Source organism: Cebus imitator, unplaced genomic scaffold (assembly GCF_001604975.1).
Source record: "Cebus imitator isolate Cc_AM_T3 unplaced genomic scaffold, Cebus_imitator-1.0 Scaffold188, whole genome shotgun sequence".
Classification (NCBI taxonomy): domain Eukaryota; kingdom Metazoa; phylum Chordata; class Mammalia; order Primates; family Cebidae; genus Cebus; species Cebus imitator.
The window spans coordinates 3,469,806-3,494,849 of NW_016107503.1; the positions used below are offsets into that span (position 1 = coordinate 3,469,806).

General features: G+C 35.3%; 1 protein-coding gene across 4 annotated transcripts in view; it reads left to right on the forward strand.

Moving 5' to 3' along the window:
* The window catches only part of EPHA6 (EPH receptor A6), a 980,105-nt gene that overhangs the window by 866,938 nt on the left and 88,123 nt on the right, over positions 1 to 25,044 (forward strand). For 3 of the 4 annotated variants that reach the window (XM_017546189.2, XM_037744876.1, XM_017546191.2), the window contains one exon: positions 3,813 to 4,022. In XM_017546189.2, coding sequence (XP_017401678.1) covers positions 3,813 to 4,022 — 210 coding nt within the window. Of the gene's footprint in view, positions 1 to 3,812; positions 4,023 to 7,536; positions 7,731 to 9,661; positions 9,944 to 25,044 lie in introns of those variants that run through there. The other variant, XM_037744877.1, reaches the window with a different exon arrangement.

Below are 25,044 nucleotides of genomic sequence, written 5' to 3' on the forward strand. Positions count from 1 at the left end.
AAAAAAAAAAAAAAAGAGGACTTTTAAACATTGCTTTATTATACCAAATTATGCTGCCCAAACTAGCCCAGAATTAGGTAAAATTTTGTTCAGCTGGTTTTCCAAAAACTCCAGCAGATAAGAATACAGGCTGTGTCATTGCTGGATTCAAATCTTGACTCCAACATTTGCTGGTTATTAGATGTCTTTGTCCTTCAGTTTCACCATCTACAAGTTGGAGATAATCACTACATTTACATCATGTCAATGTGGAGAGGATGAAATAAAATAATACCTGTAAAATCCTTAGTCTGGGACTGGCTTATAGCCTTCAATGAATGTTAGCTGTTTTTTCTCCTATAATAATGTGGAAGAAATTAAGGTACACATTCCCGAAAGAATATAGAACTCTTTTGGAGCTTTTTTTTCATCAAGCCCACATTTTATAAACAGTAGATAGACAGATGGATAGGTGGATAGATCATGGATCAATAGATGACTGTAGTGATGGAGAGATAAATGAACACAGGCTGAGTTCCCTGGGAAAGATTATAAAAATATGTGCACACAGGAACTTTCTTCGGAGGGCTCACAGGATCAACTTCCTTATTCCTATAGCTTCCAGAGTTTTGCAAGCGATAAACCCGTAACTGAATCCCTCTTTAGGGAATGCTCTTGGCTAAAGACAGACACCTCACCCAAGGCCGTGACCCCTGTACGCGAGCAGCCTGAATCCAGCGATTGATGTAGGAGGACAAGGACCCAGTCTTTTTTTCTTCAGTTTGAGTCAACTCTAAGGAGTTATCCCAGATCCAGAACATTCCATAAAATAGACAAGGCCAACTGTAACCTGCTGCTGCCCATCCTGCTTTCTTCTCTTCCTCAGAGGTGTTGATGCTGAGAGTGTGTAATCAAAGATCATGATTTAATGAAACTCATAAGATTTACTACTTCACCAAGGACATTCTTAAGAAAAGCTAGCTTTTTTTTCTTCCTGTGAGTGCCTGTGTCAGAGAAGAATATGAGAATACTACTATAGTTTGGTTTGGTGCTACTGACTTGATTCCTGATGTGGCTTCTGCAGTTTTACCCATCAGCGTTTCATACCACTTGTGGAAGTATCAACCTAGTGAAAAAGGCAAAAACATGTATTTAGTGTTATTATGAAAGTAATTTTGACCTCATGGACCCCTGGAATGTCTTGGCCAATGGTTTAGAAGTAAATATTATTCATTTATAGTCCTATAAAAGTACATGAAGAAAGTAGTTTAGATTCTTTTAATATGCCAAAATCTTATTTTTTAAATGATACCACTTATCATTGTTAGAACCATTATTACCATAGTCATTGACATGAAAGCAATTAATCCAAATCTTCAAATGGTGGTGACAAAAATATTTTTAAGATTAATTTTAAAAATAACTCGCATAGTAATCAAAAAATAGAAGTAATTCAGATATCCATCATCTGATGAATACACAAAAGGAATAGAAATTATCTAGCAATAAAAAGAATAAATTACTGATACATGCTACAAGGTGGATGAACCTTGAAAACATACTAGGTGAAAGAAGACAGTCACAAAAGACCACATATTGTATGATTTCAATCAAGAGATATCCAGAATAGGAAAATATGTGGAGCTTGAAAGTAGATTACTGGTTTCCCAGTGTGGTGGGAGGAGTTAGGGGAAATGAGAACTTATTGCTAGTAAGTATGGGCCTTTTCAAAGGGGATGATGAGAAAGTTCTAGAATTGATTTTGGTGACAGTGGTACAACTCTGTGAATAAGGTAAAAACTAAATTGTATACTTTAAAAGACACATTGTATGGAACATGAATTATATCTCAATAAAAGTATTAAAAAGCAAACTGGTGCTTTGTGACACACTCAGCAAGATAGAACATTAAATTTCAACCTGGTCTTAATAACTGTTTCTCTTTATATACGTAGAAGCATATGTTGAGAACTGATTTTTCAGGAAAGTGACAGGAGAATTTCCTAACTCATTAAAATTGCAAAAAATATATAATAACAGTAATAACAAGAACTTATTAAATAGTAACTATTATTAAATTAAGTAAGGAGCTGTGTGTTTTCTATGTGATTCTCCCTGCAATTCTGAGTTAGATGACTCTTTTCCCATTGTGTAATAAGGAAGCAGACACTCAAGTTTTCAGTTGCCCCATTAACATTCCCTACTACTTTAAAATTCTGTTTGACAAGAATTATGATAGGAGGCAACTCCATTTTTGAATAGGTAAAGGAACCAACCCTTAAACTTTAGTGTAGTTCATGCTAGGCTGAAAGAACTTATGCTTCCAGTTGCATTCAAAGGTTTCCAGATTCCTAATAGAAAACTGGTAGGCAGTGTGCATGACAGAAGAGGCCGATTTCATCTAATAGTGTGCTGTCTAAGAAGACGGATTCGAAACATAAAGAGCCAATAACACCAAAGATTTTCTTTGCTAAGTTATCCTTTATAAATTAATTATACAGAAGAGCCTGCTTGAATGGATATTCTTGCTATAAGAGTGTTTTCTTAAAAGAGGGTTCTTTCCCTTACTCTGCACCAGATTTGGGAGATATTATCAGAGAGCTATCAGAGAGATAAGTTGATATAGCAAGACAAAGTTGATTTCATTTGTAGTGTAAGCTTATTCAATTACCTGAACAATGAGTCATCATTGTACAGGAGACTGGGTCACCACGACAGCTCGGGTCAGATCATCCCTGTCCTGAAGCTGCACTATGGTTTGAAATCAGATATGTATTCATAAAAACTGCTTTAACTTGCAGAGTTTTTAAGTTTCTCTTATTTGTGCTTCTAATATATAGCATAAAGTAAGACAGCCCTGTAATCTCCTGCAAATTTTGCCTGATACATAAAAGAAGAAATTTTCATGTTTCTCTATAACTCTATTAAAGACAGCAGTCTCCAAATAACTAGGTAGAATAATATGCATTATTTTTCAAACTTTAAATATTTTTCTTTTTATTTCCTCTAATTTCAGGGGTATGATTTGTATCTGGTCTTGTTGATACATACGTGTTGCTCAGATAACAACTGGATTTTTTTTAACTCTCTAAAAAAATAGATTATTTTAAAATCAAGGTGGAGAGGATAAGATGGGATTGATTACTGTATGCTAATACCATGCCTGATTCATTCTCCACATTATTTAATTTAAATCTTCCAACCAGGAACTAAAATAGTCTCATTTCCCTGTCAATTGCCAACAACTTTCTTATCTTCTCTATATAATGAAAACAAAGGGAAAATCTATTTATTTTCTCTTTGCTTGTGCTTTCCTTGCTCTCCTGCTCCTTTCCGATACTCGTTTCTTGTTTATGCCATCACATTTTTTCTTCCTGAGTCACCTGTCCTGACTACTATTTTTCACAGTATCTCCAGTTATCACACGGGTTTTACCCAGTCCTAGGTTCTGCTGCCCTTCCACAGCTGGTTCAAAGCTCACAACTATGGGAAGTGAATTCTGTTTGTTTGGTAGCCTTTCCTCTTACTTTATTTTACTTTAGTTCTCTCCTATCACCTACGTTTTTGAAATCATTTTGTTCTGAGAGTTAATTTGGTTGATTTCCTTCTGTCCTTTGTTTAGTTGTCCTTCACTACTTCCAGTTAGAGTTTCCTTTTTCTTTAAATGTCAAGCAAAGTCTTACTTTTTCTTGTGAACACAGTCAATGATCCCCAAACTTGATGTTTATCTTCATTTGACCCAATACAATAAATGTAAGGATCTTATTTAATACACACACACATACACACTGCATTAAAATAAATCAATGTAAACAATTGTGATTCTCTTGCAGAAGCACGATGGCCACTTCACGGTCATCCAGTTGGTTGGAATGCTCCGAGGCATCGCATCGGGCATGAAGTATCTTTCTGATATGGGTTATGTTCATCGAGACCTAGCGGCTCGGAATATATTGGTCAATAGCAACTTGGTGTGCAAAGTTTCTGATTTTGGTCTCTCCAGAGTGCTGGAAGATGATCCAGAAGCTGCTTATACGACAACTGTAAGTTTATATGCCCTTTCCCAATCTAGTTTGTTTACTTTTATTGTTTTTAATGTTATTAGAGTAATTCTGTTTCTACCTTTCTAATTTTCTGTTTGTATTACATTTCGAATTTAACTGTATTATTTAATTGAGAACTATTCGCTTTATCCGAGTGCCTAGTTTATAAAAACAACAACAAAAGAAAAAGAAAAACTTTTCATGCTTGACTGTTTTCTTTCTTTCATTCTTCTGGGACTTTAACATCATGCTTAACGTCCATTTCATGACTGGATGTTATAACATGGGCTGAAGTCTCTTTGATGCTTCAGTAATTTTCTTTAAATGGAGTTCTGTGTATGTAAATGGTGGAATTGATTACTAACTCAATAACAGTGAGGAACAAGTGATTATGAAATATTTTTTTCCAAATGTTTGTGAATGATCTGATCATACTTATAGTGGACAATATAGATTTCTCTGGGGATATATAAGTATACTCTAAACCTTTTCTTGAATGATACTTGGAGGAAATGTGAACTGAAATGCAAGTTTAAAACTTTAGAACCAAACTGTCATCCACAAATTATATCACTTTAATTTGTCCTATCAATAGTGTAAATATTTATGACTACCCTAAACCAATTCATTTAATTGATCTCTTTGGTTATTGTTTTGAGAAATTTGGTCTCAAAGTCTGTTGTGCTGTCTTCAAGCTAATAATTCATAAAATTATGTTCTGTTATTTTTTAAACAAACCTTCACCATTAACTCATCTGTCAGTTTCAATGAAAAATAAGTCAGTAAAACTATTCGAAATATTTTTATGATATTCTCATTTTCTGGCTTTACACGTTATTTTAAAAGATGCAACTCCATTACTGAGTTATTTCTATTTCATGTTCTATGCATTTTTTTGAAACTTAGCTCAATTCCATTATTCCAGAATAAAATGCAAGTTTAATATTGTGTATGGAATATTTTGTGCCTTACTATATTTGCTTTGTAGAAATGTTCTCTATTAATTTACCAATGATATTTTTTACAGATTCTTCAACAAAGAAATAGTTCTAAGGAAAATAATCTCTCATTGTCTGATATACTAGGTAGCATTGTAGCAGTATCTATTGATCTTTTAATTTGATCAAAAAGCTTCATAAAAATAAAAATCTGTCAATTCTGAAAACAGTTTGTTCAGTTTAGAAAAAGCAGTATTTTTAATTCCATTTTTAAATTGGAAAATATAATTATTTTCTTTTTTCTCAAGGTCTTTATTTTCTTTTATATTTATAAATTTATAACTTAAAACAACTTTTGACGTTACAGAAAAATGAATATAAGATTTTTCCATTAAGCATATTTTTTCCAATGCTGAAGAATAATGTTTAAAACCGTTACATATTATAAAATATAATATTTATGAAAATTGCAACAAATACAATCTACTAAAAGAATTAAATATGATGGGAAATAACTACTAGCCCCTTTGGCAGTAAGCCTATATAGATTGATTTGAAATCTAATGAAATAATATTTTAACTACTTTTAAAATGGTAAGCCTATAACTAAATATAAGATACAGAGGAAATTGGCAGATAACTTAAATTTTTATTCATATGTAAGTTTTGTTACATCAAATTTAACATCCAAACTCTAGGCATTTTCTGTCTTACGTGGTTATAGAGAGTAAGAGGCCTGTTTAAAATTTAGATTGGACCACAGACTTCATTAACAAATTAGGTAACCAGAATATTAACACTCTAAAAATTGCCTTTGAAAAGCTGTAGATTATGTCTTGATTAAGAAATAAGTCTCTGAATTTAGAAGGTATCTATTAAACAGCAAATAATATAATCAAGTTCTGTTTTAGGTCTCAGAACTACCTTACTATTCAGAGGATTGACTTTATAATGAACATGGACATTCCAAACTTAAAATAGCAAAGCTCTTGCCTTTAAAGACTTTGTACCTTGATAGGGTAGAAGGCTCATGCTGCCTTGCAATGCAGTACATTAAGTGTTGTCACGGAGGTCTTAAAAAGAAGTGTAGAAGTACCAGAACGCAGAAGTGTGAAGAAGGTTTCACAAAACGACAACATTTGAACCAAATCTTAGGAGAGTTTATTAGGCTGACAGTTGGAGGAAAGGCAGTCCAGATGGAGGAACGAGAAAGAAAAGATGTAGAAATGCAAAAAAGCGAAGGGGCATATTGATGAAAATTTCGGGCCATGAGCGATGGAGGGGCCAGATTCCTGGAATAATTGTAAAGGTACCTGAGTGGCACTCTAAATTTTTGTATAGCAGCTAGGATACTGGCACTGACTTATTTAAACAGAAAATAGCAAAAATAGATCCCTGTCTTAGAAGATATTATTGACAATAGTGTGAAGAAAGGAAGGAGAGTTTGAAGGACAGGAGGACTAGCAGCAGGAAGACCAGTTAGGCATTATCGCAATAAACCGGAATGGTCATAGAGCTTTAATTAGGGCATTATTGCAATAAACCAGAATGGTCATAGCGCTTTAATTAGGCATTATTGCAATAAACCGGAATGGTCATAGGGCTTTAATTAGGCATTATTGCAATAAACCAGAATGGTCATAGCACTTTAATTAGGGCAGTGACCATTGGAATAAAGAGGAGGGGAGATAAATAACATAAATTAACACATCTTGTGTGTTATATGTTCCTTATGATTCAATAACTAATTGGATATGAACTGTAAGGAAAAAGGAGGATTTAAGGATGGCACTAATATTTCTAGATTGAACAACTGATTAAATGGAGGTGCTGTTAATCAAGACAGAGAATCCCTATTAGAGATGACCTGGCTAATGGTATTAGATTACAAAGCAAAATTATATAGAAGGTCACAGACATTCTGTCTCAAATGTGAAATGATGCCAATGATCATTGGCATTCTGTCAAAACTTTGTTTATAACTTTTAGAGCTTTATATGAATGCACTTAGCCCCCAAATACTTTTCACATTTTCTGTTAAAAATAATGATAGAAACCTGTGGAGTAAAAATACATGTGAATTCAAGCAAACCCTGTATAATAAAATACACAGGAAGAATGCTCGTTTATATGAAAAGGATTCTTTCTTTTATTAAAAACATCTGCATGAAAATAACTTTAAAGAGAAAACAACCTTGATACATATACATTTTTGTGTATAATTCGGTTTTTTTAAGTTGTATCTGTATATAACTTTCTTGGAAAATATATTTTACCTTAGATGATTTTGATTTTTTTTCTCTTGCTATGTAACGATAATTGCTATTTTCTCATTATTTGTGAATGTTTTTTATAATCTGTGTTAGGAAGGATTTGGAGGAAAGAGAGGTTGTGAGAGTTTAAAAACAGGAAGACATCACGGATAAAGGTTGGGTTTGTGGGGCAGTTGGGGAGAAGGTTTGTAATATTCCAAAAATATATATCCTTAGAACAGTATGCTACATGGAAGCTATCCCTTTCTAATCAAAATAGGGGCAGAATACACATTTTCCATTAAAAAGACTTCGCCAATTTAGAGAGCCACAAATCACAACAAAGAGCAATCAGAACTGGTTAAAGAAGGCAGTCTGGAAAGATTGCATGAGCAGTGCAAGCCCAGCTCTGGTTATGGTACGGGACTGGTCCTCGTGCGGAAGAGAAGCAGAGGAGCCATGGGAGCCAGAGGGGCCAGACCAGAAACTAACATGACAAGAGAGATTACCCTCCAACAGTGAATCTTTTAGAGCCCCATTTAAAAGTCATATACATGTGATATATAAGACAGTATTATCCACATTTCAAAATACACTAAAATAAATTAAAAGTGAGGTTTAAACATAAGTAGAAATTCGAATACTGTCTTCTTCAACTGGAGTGTTTTGCATGCCATGCTCTAGGTCTAAGACGTACTCATTCCTGTGTACTTCATACAGTTTATTATAGCACCACCATACCATATTTCAGGCATTATTCTTTGGAAGGCCGATTGTGAAACTGCTTCTCTAATTATCAGTTCCAAAAAAGAACTCCCATTCCATGTGGAAAAGAGCAAAGATCGTCCCTATGCCAACCACCAGGAATGGGTGTCCATATATACCACTGCATCCTGGGCTACTGTGTAGGTCCACCGTGCACTGGTTATCTATTTGCCTAAATCCAGTGAAAGAAAACATATTCATAAGTTATGTGAAACGGGTTGGTTTCTTATAGATAACTAGCAAGGGACAGAAGTCTTGGATCCATTGTGTGTGAGTCCCCCAAGGCTGAAGAAAGCTGAACAGGAAAGACGTACTCTTGATATGAATGCCCCACTTAGCCCACCCTGGGTTATATACTTCAGGGGCCACATGACATACTGGGAAAAGCTGTAAAGGACATCCTGCTTCCAGGGAAGAGAGGAACAAAACTCAGGTTCTGCCTCTTGAAGCTCCTTCCTAACTCCAGCTATTCAATTTCCTTGGTGGGACGGGTTTCAGGCAGTTCCTCCCTATCTGAGGATATTGTATTCCTAGGACGTTTTACAGTTATTCTTGTAAACTACCAGAGAGAAAGGGAAGAGAACTGGATTGGTCCAAGGCCACTCAAAGAACCAAAAATAAAGGGATTATTGAGAACAGATAAATGGCTACACAGGAGTAAGACCAATGAATAAGACCAAGAGTAACCAAATAAAGCATATAATAAAACTCCTATGTTGTACGGACACCAAGAGTGGACAGCACAGCATGAAAGGTAACAAGAATTGTAGCAGAAGTTTTTTCTGGTATAGCATGTAAACTCTCAACTCAAATATATCAAGCCTTTTCAAAGGAACTTTAAGATCTGATAATGGCATAAAAACCAAGAAATATGTATTATGGGCCATGACAGAAGGAAATAAATGCACAAAAATAGGATTCGATGAGAACAGAGGCCTCGGTTTTAATGCCAATTCTACAGCAAGCTTACAAAGCACTTAGGAGAGATTAGTGAATGACGAGGGTCCACACCTAACAATACGTATATAATTAGTGTTACGTGGCTTAATTAATCTGCATAAAAGTTACTGATAGTTCACATTGTTTTTATCTGATGACATGGTCTCCTGTCTGATTATAATTTAGGTGCTAAGAAATCACTGCCTTTTCTGAATTTAATACACATTCACACGGACAACTGGTTCTTAACCAGTTCCAGAGGAGGGACTTTCTCATTTGAATATTGCTAGGCAACCCAGCCTTAAACTTACATTGAAAATGCTAAGCCTCTTTGCTCTCAATTATAGAAATGAGGCCCTATTTACCTAAAAAGAACATTAAAAGATATATTATGGTGCAAACTCGTCCACTGTAAGAGATAAGTTTCATTTAAAATATAATGGCAGTTAATGTTCAGATTTTTCAAAAAATTCTCACGAGCACACTTACTATATTTTAAAGATCAAAGCAAAAAAAGTAGAATAATTTATTGCCATACCTGTTAAAAATTTATGATTCCTTGATTTTAACTTTCAATTGCATCGATTTTGTGTTATCCATGGCAAATTTTGGTTTTGTTTCTTTGACAGCAGCAATTCCACAGAAGTACTTCCTTTGTTGAAAAACAGAGCCTCGTTATTGACAATATACAATCTGCATAATTACCGTTGTTAACATTTTAATTCTGTTTACTTTGCATTCATAGGACCTCTTCCAAGCTCTAACACTTAACCTCTGCTATTCTCCATAAATTCTGAGAAAAGTCAAATTTTCTACCAGTCTAAGAAGGCATGGCCTATACCCAATATGGAGATAATTGTAGCAAATAAATAAGCAGTGTGAGGGGAAGGTACTTAATGTGTGTTTTAAAGTTAGGGAAGATTCTCCTTCACCTAATTTAGGTGTTCGTGAATTGGCTTCACTTTTTGAAGTTAATTTTTAAGCCTTGAACATGTCCAACTTTAAGAATAAATATTTTTAACACAAATGATATCTGCCTTTAAGTACTTTCATTTAACATGAGTTCATGAGATTTGTCTGGAGATCATGCTTAACCTTTTAGGAAAACATACCCAGAACTTTCACTCACTTGTCTCTTAAATTAAAGGGTTAGTGTAAACAGTTTGCAGCCAGAAAAAAAAAATTTAGGGTTTCAACTATAACAACCAATGCACTGAATAAAAGGACTTTCACTGAAAAAAAAGTTACTGATTTTTTTTTTTCTATTGAAATCCTATCACAGGATTCTCTCTCTTGAAGCCATTGAAGGTAGGTGGGTCTGACACTGTACCACGTACCACTGAGTATGTGGTAAAATGCATTTTACTCTAAGTCTACCCTAGTTCAACTGGGTCTAAGCTGAAAAATTACTTATACTCAATTTTTCTGTAAGCCTTGACCAAGCTAAAAATGGAGGGGGTTTGACTGCTTTCGGCACAAACAGGCACTTAGGTAGAAAATCATGAAACCAATTGTGTTAGTCTATTCTCAGAGTGTTAATAAAGACATATCCAAGACTAAGTGATTTATAAAGGACAGAGGTTTAATTGACTCACAATTCCATGTGGCTGGGGAGGCCTCACAATCATGGCAGAAGTGAAGGAGGAGCAGAGTCACATCTACATGATGGCAGGCAAGAGAGAGCATTTGCAGGGGAACTCCCATTTAGAAAACCATCAAATCTCATGAGACTTATTCACTACCAAGAGAACAGTATGGGGGGAACAGCCCTATGATTCAGTTATCTCCACCTGGTCCCACCCTTGACACATGCAGATTATTACAATTCAAGGCGAGATTTGAATGGGGACACAGCTAAACCATGTCACCTGCTACCCTACAAAAAGCTGCATATAGTGGCATAAATGGAATATAAGAACAAGCTTTTTCAGAGAATTCGCTGGGAAATTAAAATAAAAGAAATGGCATAGAATATAAAAACAAGCTCCTTCAGAGAATTCACCGGAAAATTCAAATAAAAGAAAAGGCAGATTTTTAAGGCAAACCTAAATTCAGCCACATAAGAATGAAGAAAAGTGAGAAAAATAGCAGCATTATCCGAATGCGATGATGTGAAGATTTAGATAACTTATTGTTCAGTAATAAAGGTGATAAGTAAGTAAACCTTGGAAAAGTGAAAAAAATAAAATCCAGGCTGAATAAACAAAATTCATCTATTAAGAAAGGAGCTATCCCACTTGGGAAAAACAACAAATGACTATTCACACACACACACACAAATAGTTCTGTGATAGATACTATGCTAGTAGTCAGTCAAAACCGGTCAAATGTATTGACCATTATAATAGTGAAGAGGAAGAAATCTATGTGCCAATACCAGGTTTTCTAAATTCACAGGAAAATAGTGCTGTTGATGCAGCAAATGTTTGATAGATTGATTAATGAAGAGAAAATCTGATAGTTATTATATGCCTTTTTCAATATAAACTTTTTGAAAAGAATATTCGAGTTATCTATTACAAAACATATTTTCTTAAAAATGAGTAGTGTCCACATCTTGAGCCCATTTGTCAGAAAGCAAATCCACCACAATGGGGATGAAAGAGCAGCACACTTAATAAACGAGAGAGAACATGTGCTTTGCTACATGCATGATAAGAGTCTTCAATAACTGTTTGAGGTGTGAACACCATAAACATCAGCTTGGATCATAGCCATAGAGACCCAAAATCTTAATGGTACTTCCCCGGGATGATACTCTCAGAAGGGCACGAAATTGTTATGAAATATACTGTTTAGGTGAACAGTGGAAGATGTTAGGCATATGATGGAAATGGGGATTAATGCAATACCAAGGAAATTACTACCTAAAGAGTTACTTCCTGAAAAGCCTTCATCTATGAAGCTTCGGAAACGACAGTTTGTGATCATTACAGAGTTATTTTTAGTAAAGCAAAGGAAAAAGATTTTAAGATTATCATACACAAAGGAAAAAATGATAAAAGGGTAGCTTCATCAAAAATTTTGAAAATAGAGAGATCCGTCTGGCTCAGTCATACATACTATTAAGAAGGAAAGTCATGCTTTGGGAAAACCTCTATATTTTATTTGTGCAAAGCACATACAAAAAACCTTAAAAACAAAACAAGAAGTATTTATTACATGTAATACGCCTTTTGTCTCTTCAATGTGTTTTAAAGGAGAGGACTTTACTGGGGAGGCTGAGACAGGAGAACTGCTTGAACCCTGGAGGCAGAGGTTGCAGTGGGCCAAGATTGTGCCAACTGCACTCCAGCCTGGGTGAAAGAGTGAGACTCCATCTCAAAAAGAAAAAGAAAAAAAGGAGAGGATTCTAAGACTTAGACCTTGGAAGTCATTATTTAAGACAAGAGAATGCTGAGAAATTCCAACTTTCTTTTCAGCACTGAAGATTTGGTGTGATTTACAAGTGGTTGTTTTGTTTCGATTTTGTCCTAAAGTAACATTTCCTATAGATTTGTGACAAGCCAGAGATTTCATCTTTTACATTTTTGAAAGCTTTTCAACACCTACAATAATATACTACTTAATGGCTTTTTTATTAATTACTGATAATAACAATAAGAAATAGGTAGAAAGAAAGTGATTGAAATTATGAGAACATTGTTTTAGTAAAATTGCATTTATATATTCTCTAATATCACTGTTAATCACAACCCACCAATCTGTAAACCTAAAACAATCTCTAATATGTTACAAAAGCAATGAAAAGTCTGCAATAGAAAGAAGCAAATGTATCAAATGTTAAAGCACTTACAATGATGAGTTAGAATATTCACAAGCAGACAAGAAAATTCACAAGCAGAGGGGAAAGTCTCTAAAAAAACTTTTTTTTTAAGATGGAATCTCACTGTCACTCAGGCTGGAGTGCAGTGGTGTGATCTCAGCTCACTGCAACCTCTACTTCCCGGATTCAAGCGATTCTTCTGCCTCAGCCTCCTGAGTAGCTGGGATCACAGGCATGTGCCACCATGCCTGGCTAATTTTTATATTTTTAGTAGAGATGGGGTTTTACCATGTTGGTCAGGCTGGTCTCAAACTCCTGACCTCAGGCGATCTGCCTACCTTGGCCTCCCAAAGTGTTGGGATTATAGGTGTGAGCCACCCCACCCAACCCCGCTAAAAGCATTTTTAACACAAAAGGATGCGTATCGTCTGGATAAGATCTAAGACAGATGATTTATAAAATCACAGAATACATAGTATTTTAATACTTATAAATATCTGAAATATATCTAGTCCTTCTTACCTAAATGCTAATCAGTGATGAATAATCAAATGTTAGTTACAGTTATCAAGATATTTTCCATAGAGTTTGATGACTAAGAATCTCATGAAATGCCAAATGCTGTCTGTTCATGTGTTAGCAACATTCAGCATTGTCTAGTTCAGAGTAACTCTCCCTGTTCCCACGATTTTAGAACAAACCCAGACTAAATTGATTTACTGAGAAAGATCAATCAGCACATGTCCAGCAAGCAGAGTGTACAATGTCATTGGCCCATCTTGCCTGTACAGAAAAAAAAGACAAAGTAATACTGTACACAAACATGCTGACATTATTTATTTATTTTTGACAACTTTTTTTTTCAGGTTCAGAGGGTACTTGTGCAGGTTTGTTACATGGATAAATTGTGTGTCACTAAAGTTTGGTATATGAATGATCCCATCACCCAGGTAGTGAGCGTAGACCCCAATAGGTAGTTTTCAACTCTTATCCCACCCTGGTCTAGCAGTCCCAAGTATCTATTTTTCCTTTCTTTTTGTCCATGCATACCGAATGTTTTGCTCCCACTTAAAAAGAATATACCTGCTAGGCCGGGCGCGGTGGCTAAAGCCTGTAATCCCAGCACTTTGGGAGGCCGAGGTGGGTGGATCACGAGGTCAAGAGATCGAGACCATCCTGGTCAACATGGTGAAACCCCGTCTCTACTAAAAATACAAAAAATTAGCTGGGCATGGTGGCACGTGCCTGTAATCCCAGCTACTCAGGAGGCTGAGGCAGGAGAATTGCCTGAACCCAGAAGGTGGAGGTTGCGGTGAGCCGAGATCGCGCCATTGCACTCCAGCCTGGGTAACAAGAGCGAAACTCCGTCTCAAAAAAAAAATATATATATATATACCTGCTGATGTTAAATTCAGAGTTGCAAAGGTACCACAGAGGAAATAAAGTCATTATTAATGCTTAGTTGCTAGTTTCATCTATGATGTGAAAAAAAATGCTTTTTTACTTCAACAATAAACATCTAAGAAGAAAAACATAAATGCCAGACAAACCACATGAAATCTTTTTGGGAAAGCTTACTTATTCTCCTTATTCCCAGTGTAAAAAGCTTCACATCAACAGCAAATAAAGTGAAAAAATAATTACTATTACTTATGCTGTTTGCGGCAGACCCTATTGGCTGCCCATTCATCCTCTCTTGTTATTTCTTCCTGACTAATGAAATCTTGAAATTTGGATGTTTGCATTGAGCTCGGATCCAAGAAATAAATCAGGATTTATATGTCAGTTTTACTTATATCACTTTCCTTAGACACTTAAGTTTTACACTTTGACTGGTCATTTAAATATAATAGAAATCAGATGAGGAATTTCGGGGAAAATTTGTAGTTGAAATCTATCAAAAATAGGCTCGAGTGGGGAGCTTGTTAGTACTGGCCCTTTGACTTTCTTTATTGCTTTGAATATGCTTTTGGGAGGATATAACGCTTGGAGCTGTGACAGCCTCTTGGAGATACAGGTCAACAAGCCTAAGGAGTTAAACCTGATGCTGAGGAAGGCCAAGTAGGAAGATCCAAGGAGTCCGTTCCCAGATGAAATTGCTGAATTTCTGCATCAAAACAGAAATAACTTATTCCAGTTTTTTATTTGTAATTTAATTAAATGTCTTATTTGCTTAAGGCCCTGAGTGTTGGGTATGTATTATGACTCTATGACTTATGTCTGAAGACATTCTACCTGATATAGTAATCGACAAATAAGAAAATTTACATATTAATAGCTAACATAGAAAAATAGAAAATAGAAAATAGAAAAATTAATAGAAAAATAACAAAATGAAAACTTTAATAATGTATCTCCACCATCACACAAACTAGATATAAGGACACTATAAATGTATGGTTAGTTTGGGGGCTCAATAATCATAATTTACTTATTTTACATGTATTCTTAATATCATCAGTCACTAAATTAGCCAGTGGGGTAAACAGTGCTTAGAGTCTCAGAAGGAAAAATAGACAAGTAGGATTGCATCAAACTAAAAAGCTTCTGAACAACAAAGGAAACAATCAACAAAATGAAAAACAACCTACAGGATGAGAGGAAATATTTGCAAATCATACTTTTCTGATAAGGAGTTAATATGCAAAATATGTAAGGAACTCATACAACTCAATAACAATAATAATAATAACAATAACCTGGTTAAACATGGGCAAAAGACCAGAAATAGGTATTTCTCAAAAGAAGACACACAGATGGCCAACAGATATATGAAAAGACAGTCAACATCACTAATCATCATGGAAATGCAAATAAAAGTGCAATAAGATGTCACCGCACACCTATTTGAATGGCTATTATTAAAAAGACAAAAAATAACAAGTGTTGGTGAAGATACAGGGAAAAGTAAACCCTTGTACACTGTGCATGGTAATGTAAATTGGTATAGCTATAATGGAAAACAGTATAGAAGTTCCTCAAAAAATTAAAGATAGAATTACCATATGATCCAGCAATCCCACTTAGGTATATGACCAAAGGAAGTGAAATCAGTATCTTGAAGAGATTCTGCACTCCTGTGTGTGCTGCATCATTATATGAAATAGCCAAGATATAAAAACAACCTAAATATTTCCTGATGAATGAATGCATAAAGAAAATGTGGTGTGTGAATTATTATTCAGCCCCGAAAAAGAAAAAAACTCCTGCCACTTGCGAAAACATAGATGAACCTAGAGGACATTATGCTAAATGGCATAATCCAGACTCAGAGAGACAAATATCACATGATATCATTTACATAGAGAATGTAAAATAGTCATTCTCATAGAAGCAGAGTAAAATGGTTTTTGCCAAGAGTTGCAGGGAGAGAGAAATGGGAAGATGTTGGTTAAAGGGTACAAAGTTTTAGTTAGGATGAATATTTCTGGAGAGCTAATGCATAATAGTAAAGTTAACAATACCATATTGTATGCTAGAAATTTGTTGAGAGGGTAGATCTTCAGCATTCTCACCAGAAATTTTAAAAAATAAAGGTAAATTTGTGAGGTGATAAATATGTTAACTAGCTTGACGGTGGTTATGATTTTACAATGTATATTAAAAACATCAAATTTTCTACCATATATAGACAATTTTTGTCAATCATATTCAATAAAGCTGATAAAGCGCTGGGGAGAAAACATTAAATAATCATGCTCTTGGGTATGTAATCACAATCTGAGATTCTATACAACAAATGTGTGAGTACCTATTGTTGTGATAGGCACTGTTCAAATACCGTTCTGGTCACCGGACATATTCCAGTAAATAAGCTTTCTTCATGCAGTTTACAGTCTTGAGGATGGTAGAAATAAAAAATATTTTTTAAAAGTTTTAAAAAATCTAATCTCAGATTGTGATAAATACTGGCCATATATAATAAAAAATAAAAGTGAGTAGCTACCTTGAAAGACATGGGAGGAAATACTTCTTTAGTAAGGCTGTTACCTTTGAAATAAGATGTGGAAATTATAAGGGCACCAGCCAAGAAAAGATTTGAAGTCAGAATGTTCAAAGATGAGAGAAAAACAAATATAGCTCCTAAGATGGAACAAGCTTGGCATATTTTAAAACCAGAAATAAAGCCAAGATGGTTGGCACACTGAGAGGTGGGGCAGAATGTTAAGGAAACAAGGACAGAAGAGCCGGATGCTGTAGGAACTCAAAGGTCATGGAAAGGAGTAGAAACTATATTCTATCTACAAAAGGTAGCCATTGGAAGATTTTAAGCAGAGGGTGACATATGATTTGTGCTCCAAAGAGCTCACTCTGGCTAATTTGTTGAGCATGACTTACAGAGGGTAAGGGAGAGAGATAGCCAAGAGATCCATTTGCATAACCCTAGACAGTAAATGATGATGTGTTGGTGTATGCTGGTAAAGAAGAAATGAAGAATGGTAAAGATACTTGGGATATGGGATTTCTTGCAGCAATCCATATGCCTGGAAAAATATATATATATATACAGACACACACATACACACATATGTTTTTTGTGTATGTTTGGGGTTTTTTGTTTTTGTTTTTGTAGATGAGGAAATTGAGGCCCAAAGAAATGACGTACACACGTCACACGGCTATTCCATAGGAGATGACGTCAGCCAGCCATTGCAGTAACAATGTTTGGGGAAAGTGCCTGTCCCACAATCAAATTCTCCTTCTTCCCCGGTAGTTCCCACTGCCAGTTCTCTTGTATCATAGGCACACTCCCTTCAGTCTTTCACTTCTGAGCCTTGCAGAAGGCAATGGGTATCAGCAGCTGAACGCCTTTGAAGATTGAGAAGAAAAGAGAAAGATCTCTTAGTCTTTGGTGATAGATGTTACAAATGCAAACGTATCTCAAAATGGTTTTGTAAATTTACTTATCAATCTTGTCAAATTATTCTACAGTGAGTATTGTACTTTTATGGTAAAGGAAAGAAAATAACATATGTTATAAAAACATAGAAATTGCTCCTGGCAGAGTTCCAAGGTAGGCTTCTGTTTGGTATATTGAAAATTTCTTCTCTCTGGTATTAGTCACTAAGCAACATGTTTGTTTGATTGTTTCAATGCTACTTCTTTAATCCAAAAGATGGCTGGAGGTCACTTCACTGGGCAACATTTGTTTTTAAATGCAAGATAAAGAGATTAAGGAAATAAATATTATGACGACTGATTTTTTAAATGGAATTCTGGGCAATATTCCAAGAAACCTCAGATTCTCACCCAGAGTTTCAAATCTAATACCTATGCCTCAATATCGTCATGAGGCCTACCACAAGCCCCAGAATTACCAACTTTTCCAAGCCTATAAATAATGATTAGGAGATCCGAAGCTAGAGAAAATGCTACAGAATCTTAAAATGTGTTTTTTAAGGATAAAAAATTTCAAATATTATCAAAATGTATCCATATCCTTATTAATAAATAAATGTCTTTTTTTTTTTTTCATTTACTCTGTTTTCCCACCTGGCTCTCCTTTGGTTGGTTTATGCTAGCTGTTTACTGATCGGGCTTATATAGGTCAAACCATTGCAGGCATGATTTATTGCAGGAAAGCAAAAGAAGGCTACTGAAAGATAACTGCAAAGAGCTTTCCTCAGACTCTCCCTTGGGCCTCTCTGTCTCTGCAAGAAACAGCTCTGACTGCATGTATGATCTATCAATATTTTCATATATTCATATCATCCCCTGTTCCCATTAACATAAGCACACAAGGTTTTACTGTACCTAGTTTTGCTTCTTTAAACTTGCAATAAGAACAGGGTGTTATCATATGAAGTATGTACATTACTCAGTTGTTTAACCATCCACTTAATCAGTGTATAATATGTGTCACAAATAGGCAGCTGTTAAATGAATTATACATAAAGATAATGCTTTCTAGATTACTCCTGTGTGTATATATAGCATGATTTAGGTCCTGGTGCTTAATTCTCTTCTTTTTGTAGAAGCTGAATCATTACCTTGTTCTTTTAGCAATCCAAATGTTTGTTTTTCATGTATGCTATTAAAAGTAAACTTTTTAAGAGAAGGCAACATTTTAAATTTGTGTTTATAGAATGTATTTCTCTAAAGGCTCTTTTTTTAGGAAAATTTTCAGGCTGTGTTTCTTAGTTAAGATGCATCTACATGTAAAAATAATTGCCACTAAAGGAAAAGCATAAATTCGATAGAACCAAGTTGTTTTCTTACATAAAGTAAAAACTAACGCAGACTTCAAACAATAAACTCTTCTATTCTCATCTCCACCCTACCCTCTATAGGTTTCATAATCAAGGCATTTCTGTAGCCCAATATGGATATGGAGTCATTAAGAAAGGAAAATATTGCAGATATAATATGGTAGAGAAAACACTGGGTTATAAACTTGGAGGTGTGATTTCAATCTCAGCTTGGCCATAATTCAGTGAACAGACAGGAATCATTAATTTTAAATCCTTGGACCTTGCTTTCCACTTCTTAAACAGAATTAATAAAACTGACCACTCTGCTTTACAAATGTTATAAGAACCAACAGGATAATAAATAAGCTAAATTAGAGATCCTAGCCATTACTGAAACTAACAGCATAGAAGTCACCAGAGACACTTATTGAAAATGCAGATTCGCAGTTTCAGCCCCTGAAATTCATTTTTATTCAGTATGTCTGAGGGAAGAATAGCAAAAATTTCTAATCTGGAAATTCAGGTTTTTAATAAACACCCAGATGATTGTGAAACAGGCTATCTAAGGGCTCCACCTTGATTAAGTGCCCACTGCAGTCCTGACACATATCCAATTAGTTCCTCCTCCAGCCTTACACATCATTGGATAAGACAGAAGTCACAAGCAGATAAAAGAACTGTCAATACAATAGAAAAGGGAAGGAGATAGGAAGGGAAGGGAATGGATGATGGGCAGTTAGGGCTGCTCTGGTTACACTGAGCATACTGCACAACAGAAACTAATAATTTCCCTGACATTATTCTTAACACTATGCTATTCTATCTCACACCACACTTTGTTTTAGCCGCTAATATAAGATAGTTTTTCATGTAAAGCATGCTTTATAATGAAAAGGGAGATTACGAGCCCTGATTTTTTTTTCTGGTATTCCTTTGGTTGGATTCAGTATTTTCCACTTTGCTACCTCTTTCTTGCATTGTCTTCTCTTTAATATATGTGTGACAATCATTTTTCTCCAGTATAGACCAATGTAAAAATGTATGTCTCTTCCATGGCACTTATTGAAGACCTAAACGTTTTGTGAAAATGTTTTAAACTATGATTAACTATAACCTGTGGTCAGAACATGAACAACTTTTCTCAGACAGTAATGTCATTCAGTTGCCCCAGGCGCTTAATTTTATCTCAGAGTCTTAAAACAATTACATATTATTTCAGATTATGCCATGAAAGTTTAATATCTCTAAAGTCAATAGGGTTTTAAGGCACTTGGAAATGATTAGTTTTGCTTGAACGCCAATATACCTTATGGGAAATAGAAGAAACTGTGGGAATTGCAGTTTCAAGGGTTTTGACCAAGAATATTCCCCCTTGTTCTAAGGTGAAATTCATATTCCACATTCAACATTGGAAACTACAGTAGTCTCCAGATCACTTTATTAGAACTGCACATGCTGAAGGGAAGAAAGACACAAAAGCATAAAACACCAATGAGTCATGATACATTTATATAGGAATGCCCTCTTGTGGTGAATGAACAGAACCCAGGATATTTGGAAAGGTTTCTGAAAATCAAGAAAGAGCACTTATGATTTTTGTTTCACTTTCTTAGTTTAATATTGTCTGAGATGGAAAATGTACAATGAATGTGTATTCATTAAAGGTTAATAACCCTGAACTTTCTACCCAGAGAGGGAGGAGCAAACGAAACTGTCTGCTAGTGCTTAACTGCGAAGTTTCCCAGACTGAAGTTGGGATTCCAGTAGTGGACTTTAAACTGATTTAGTCAGTGTTTTCATCTATAAAGTTTAAGATAATGAGAAACATAATCCCAGTAAAAAGATCAAATGTAAAATTAGAGAAAGGAATTATTAAAGTGAAAAAAGTTTGTGTTTAGAACAAATCAGGTAGAAGAAAGAAAGGAGTAGAGAGAAACTTCCATGGAAAAGAGAATAAAACATGCAGAATTTTCCGTGACATTTTTAAATGCCAATGCCACGTTATCCTGCATATGAATGAAATTCATGCTTTTGAGAACATTGAAGAGATGATGAAAATGTCCCACAGGGCAAGAGGGCAACTATGATTTCAGAGGAGATGGTGAGGCAACGAGAGTTTCTACATACTGGTTCAGTAGCTTATATCAAATGTCCCATATTTTATAATCTAATTGATACACATGGGGGAAAAAATAGAGAGATACAAACGCAACAACCTGATTTAACTCTAATTAAGGAAGAGAAAAGCAGTAAAAGGTTAAACCTGAAGAGAATATTAAAATGTAAGCTACCACAGTGATTTTCTGTTGTGTTGGGAAAGTTACCAGAGGTCATAATAGCAATTGCAGGCACTACTTTGAAAATTAAGTGGTACTTATTATGCTTATATATTACTGAAGTTTGAATAAAATGATTATAAATTATTTTCCTGCACTACACAGATTATGCTTTAATACATATCATCACAGAGTTTAGGACACTCTTCAAGTAAGAGCCTCCCATTCTATCACCACCATTGCAATTTATTTAAGTACTAGAAATGGCACAGAAAGATAGAAGGCATTTTAGCACCTAGTAGTATCATACAGGAAAGTATTTGTAGATGGATATTGTTCTTATTCTGAAATAGAAAAACATAAGGAAATCTCAAGTACAGAACATTGCCTTTTCTGTGATCATTTAAATTCTGTTTCTGGTTACATATTCTTATGTGTATTTTTTTTTTAATTTTTACTCTTGAAACCCTATAAAACATTGGCAGAAAGAGGATTATAATAACAGTCATATATAATATCATTCATTATACTCCCTTCAGCATTTTGCAGTTCTCTTGATTTTTTTAATATCGCTGTATATTCATTTTCACTAGCTATCTAGCTTTCAATTTGTGAGATTAATCTAGGTCACATTTTCATCAATATAGTTTCTAATGAAAGTTTTTAAAAACTCATCACGTCTTGCTACTCCCTAGATTGTAGCCATCCTGCCATTCACAATGGAAAGAAATGAAGTGCAGAGGAATCTGAACTGTGTGATTTGAAGGGCGCTGAGACCAGATTGCAAAGTTCCTGTCCCTCAGTGTATGTAGCTTGAATTTAGCTTGCCTGGAACAACGCAAGATAAAAGAGAGGCTAAGTGAGGCAGGCCACAATGTATAAGAAATAAACAAGAATGAGAAAGACAAAACTGGAGTACGAATGTGGCACATTCTGACAGAAATATGCCTCATTAAAACATTCATTCTCTGAGCTCGCTTGATTTACCTGTATTACACTCAGAATCTTAACTGCCACAGCCAGAGAGGGCCCACCGGTAGACATTGACAGGTGACAACATCCGCAGAGTATTCTTCAATTCTGAATTCACTGTGATGACAAAGGGATTACTTAAAATAGCCTAAACCTATTTTATGAAAATAAAATAAAATAACATTTTGCCATGTATTAAATTAACCATAGGCCAACTCAACATATAAAAAAAAGGCATCCTAATATTAAATCCCAATTTCTTCTAAGAAAAATTAGTAAAAAGTGTCTAAGACAGTAGTGTTGTTTTTTCTCATCTGAATTCTTCTTCTAGTTTTCAATGTCTCTTTCCTATAGCTTGTCATTTTTATTAATATATGTGCTCAAAGTAAACTTCAGGTACAGTATTTTCCACTGAATTTCTAAGGTGAATCACTTCCTATAATAAAGTGGAAAATATGAGTTCCCTGCTCTTTTTGTAAATCCAGAAATAATGTCTCTTTGTGTGGTGCTGTAGCACCTCCAGTATCTTTCTGAGTCCTCATATTATACACTGTACTTTTCATATAAATGGAAAATATTGAGAAGGTTTTTTTATTACGTTATCAAGACAATTTCAGAGTGAAAAGAACTGTAGCTAAGGTCATACTCCCTAACGCTGGTCAGCTTACACAGAGGTGTCTCAAGTCCCTGTGATTAGCTTAAGAAAGAAATTAATGTGGTTCAACAGTCCCTGCACTCGCTGTGAACACTGCTGAAATTTTATAGAACATTAGCATGTATGTGGGTGGGGCACTATTACTGAGACAATTTATAATTCATAAAACATCATGATTTTCAAGATGCAAATCCTTCAATCTTTAAGTGAAATAATCAGGTTTTGCAGACATCCAGACCGAAAATCCTATCAGAAATTACATTAACCGAGGCAACTTTTTAAGAACACAAAACTGGGAGAATTATAAAATTCTCCCTTGAAGTGAAATCAGTTTCTACTTTCAATGGTAATTATTGTATGTTAGTTGGTTATCCTTAACCAGATCGTTAAAAGGAAAATCCTAATACTTGGGTAAAGGAATTCTAAAACTAAAGTTACAGTGAGGTTTGTTTTCATTTCAGCAGTCTTCCTCAAGCATTCCTTTCCAGTCAGAACTTTCTGAATATCTCTTTGGGGCTTACACAGATGTATACAAGCTTGAGGGTTATACCTTTGGATTTCCTCTCATTGATCTCCTCGTAGTCCTTGTATGCAATGTGCATGACCGGCGGATACAAAATCAGCACATCTGAGACTGCTTCTCAGCAAATTTGCAAAAAGTGCTTTGTTCTCTTGGTATATCCTCTTCCCCAGTATCTGCTGATGTCAAAAGCATTGTTTATGCATGATTTAGGCCACCAACTTATCTGACAGGGCTTCCTTATAGGTCCTGGTGACCCTCTGTAACTCAGATAAGAGATTGAGATCTTTTTAGCAATATCTGAAAACTAAGAACTGAAGGGAAAAAGAGAAAAAAGAGAAAAGATGGAAGAGGAAGGAGGAAAAAATACCAAGCCTCCTTTGCTTTAGGCTTAGGCAATCAGCCTGTCCCTTTACACAAATATCTCCTGATTCCCAGTTTTAAACTTTTTAGTAAATATTAACTTCACACGTGGAAAAGAAAGACAATAAAGATGAAACACGTTTTTAAAAACTGTGCAGAATAACAAAGGAATAAACAAGGTATAAACTGGAAGATTAAAAAGGGCTTGGAGGTGCCCTAAGAAAGGGATTCTTCTTTGGTGAAAATATCTTACGCCAAGTCACAGACCCTGTCCCAAGCTGCAGTGAGGACCTCTCACCTGGAGCGTTCAGACTGAAGGCAGCAAAGCAAGCCGACCTCGGAGACAATGCATCCTGCCTCATGTCCCGACTCAATTCGTCTCTGACAATCCAGAATAAATAGTCTCCCCTCCTCCTTCGGCTAATTTCCTTTAGAGAAGAATTTTGTGGGAGACTTGAGCTATTTCTTTAATCACGAAATAAAATAATATTTAGGGAATTTTTAAAGATGCCTATTTTTTATGGCATACCCTTAGCATCTGCTGTTAACAAGTGGAATAGGCATTTACTTGAACTAAAATGTCCACCAACAAGAAAATAGACAAAGTGTGCTGTTTCCAAGCGATGAGCTATGTAGCAGGCACTGCATACGCTGCCTGGAGTTCTTCATATCCCTTTACCATTTCTGCGTATACCAGCTTCCAATATATATTTGCTGTAGCAGTCACCACCCAGGGCCTTGTCAGAGGCCGCCCTAAAGGCTGCTGGAACCCACTTTCCCTGCAGGCAACAAGATCTGGGAAGCAACTTGGAATTTACATCCCACCAGGGACAGTCTTTGACCAAAGACTACTAAGGATATGAGGCACAAGGACCTCAGCCCTCTTGCCTCTGAACAACTCTGAGGGGAAATACGAAAAGAAATACACGAGAATGACACACACTAAGTTCAGTGTAGGAAGCATCATGACGTAGGATCAGGGGAGGGAATGAGATCTGGAGAAGGAAACCCTGGGGCTTCAGGTATATTAGAAATAGGTATTTTTAACGCCAAGAGTTGGACACATCATCTATCATTAGATTAGTGTTTAAGTGACTTTCGTGTGTTTGGAATATTTTATAATGTTTTTTAAAATAAGTTTTTAGAAAGATTAATAAGGCAGCAACAACATGCCTTTCACTAAAATTTCAGACATGTATCAGCATATTAAAAATATTAATAAAAGATCCAGCCTCGTCACAATTGTCCTTTAAAGAAGGCTCATATATCCAAATTTACAGCCAAAAGAATAGAAGTCTTCAAAACAGAATTCCGTGACTACCAATTCTTCACTTCTCCCTCTGACCTCGTTTTTCCTGGTTTCGATCCAGCTCATCAATACACAC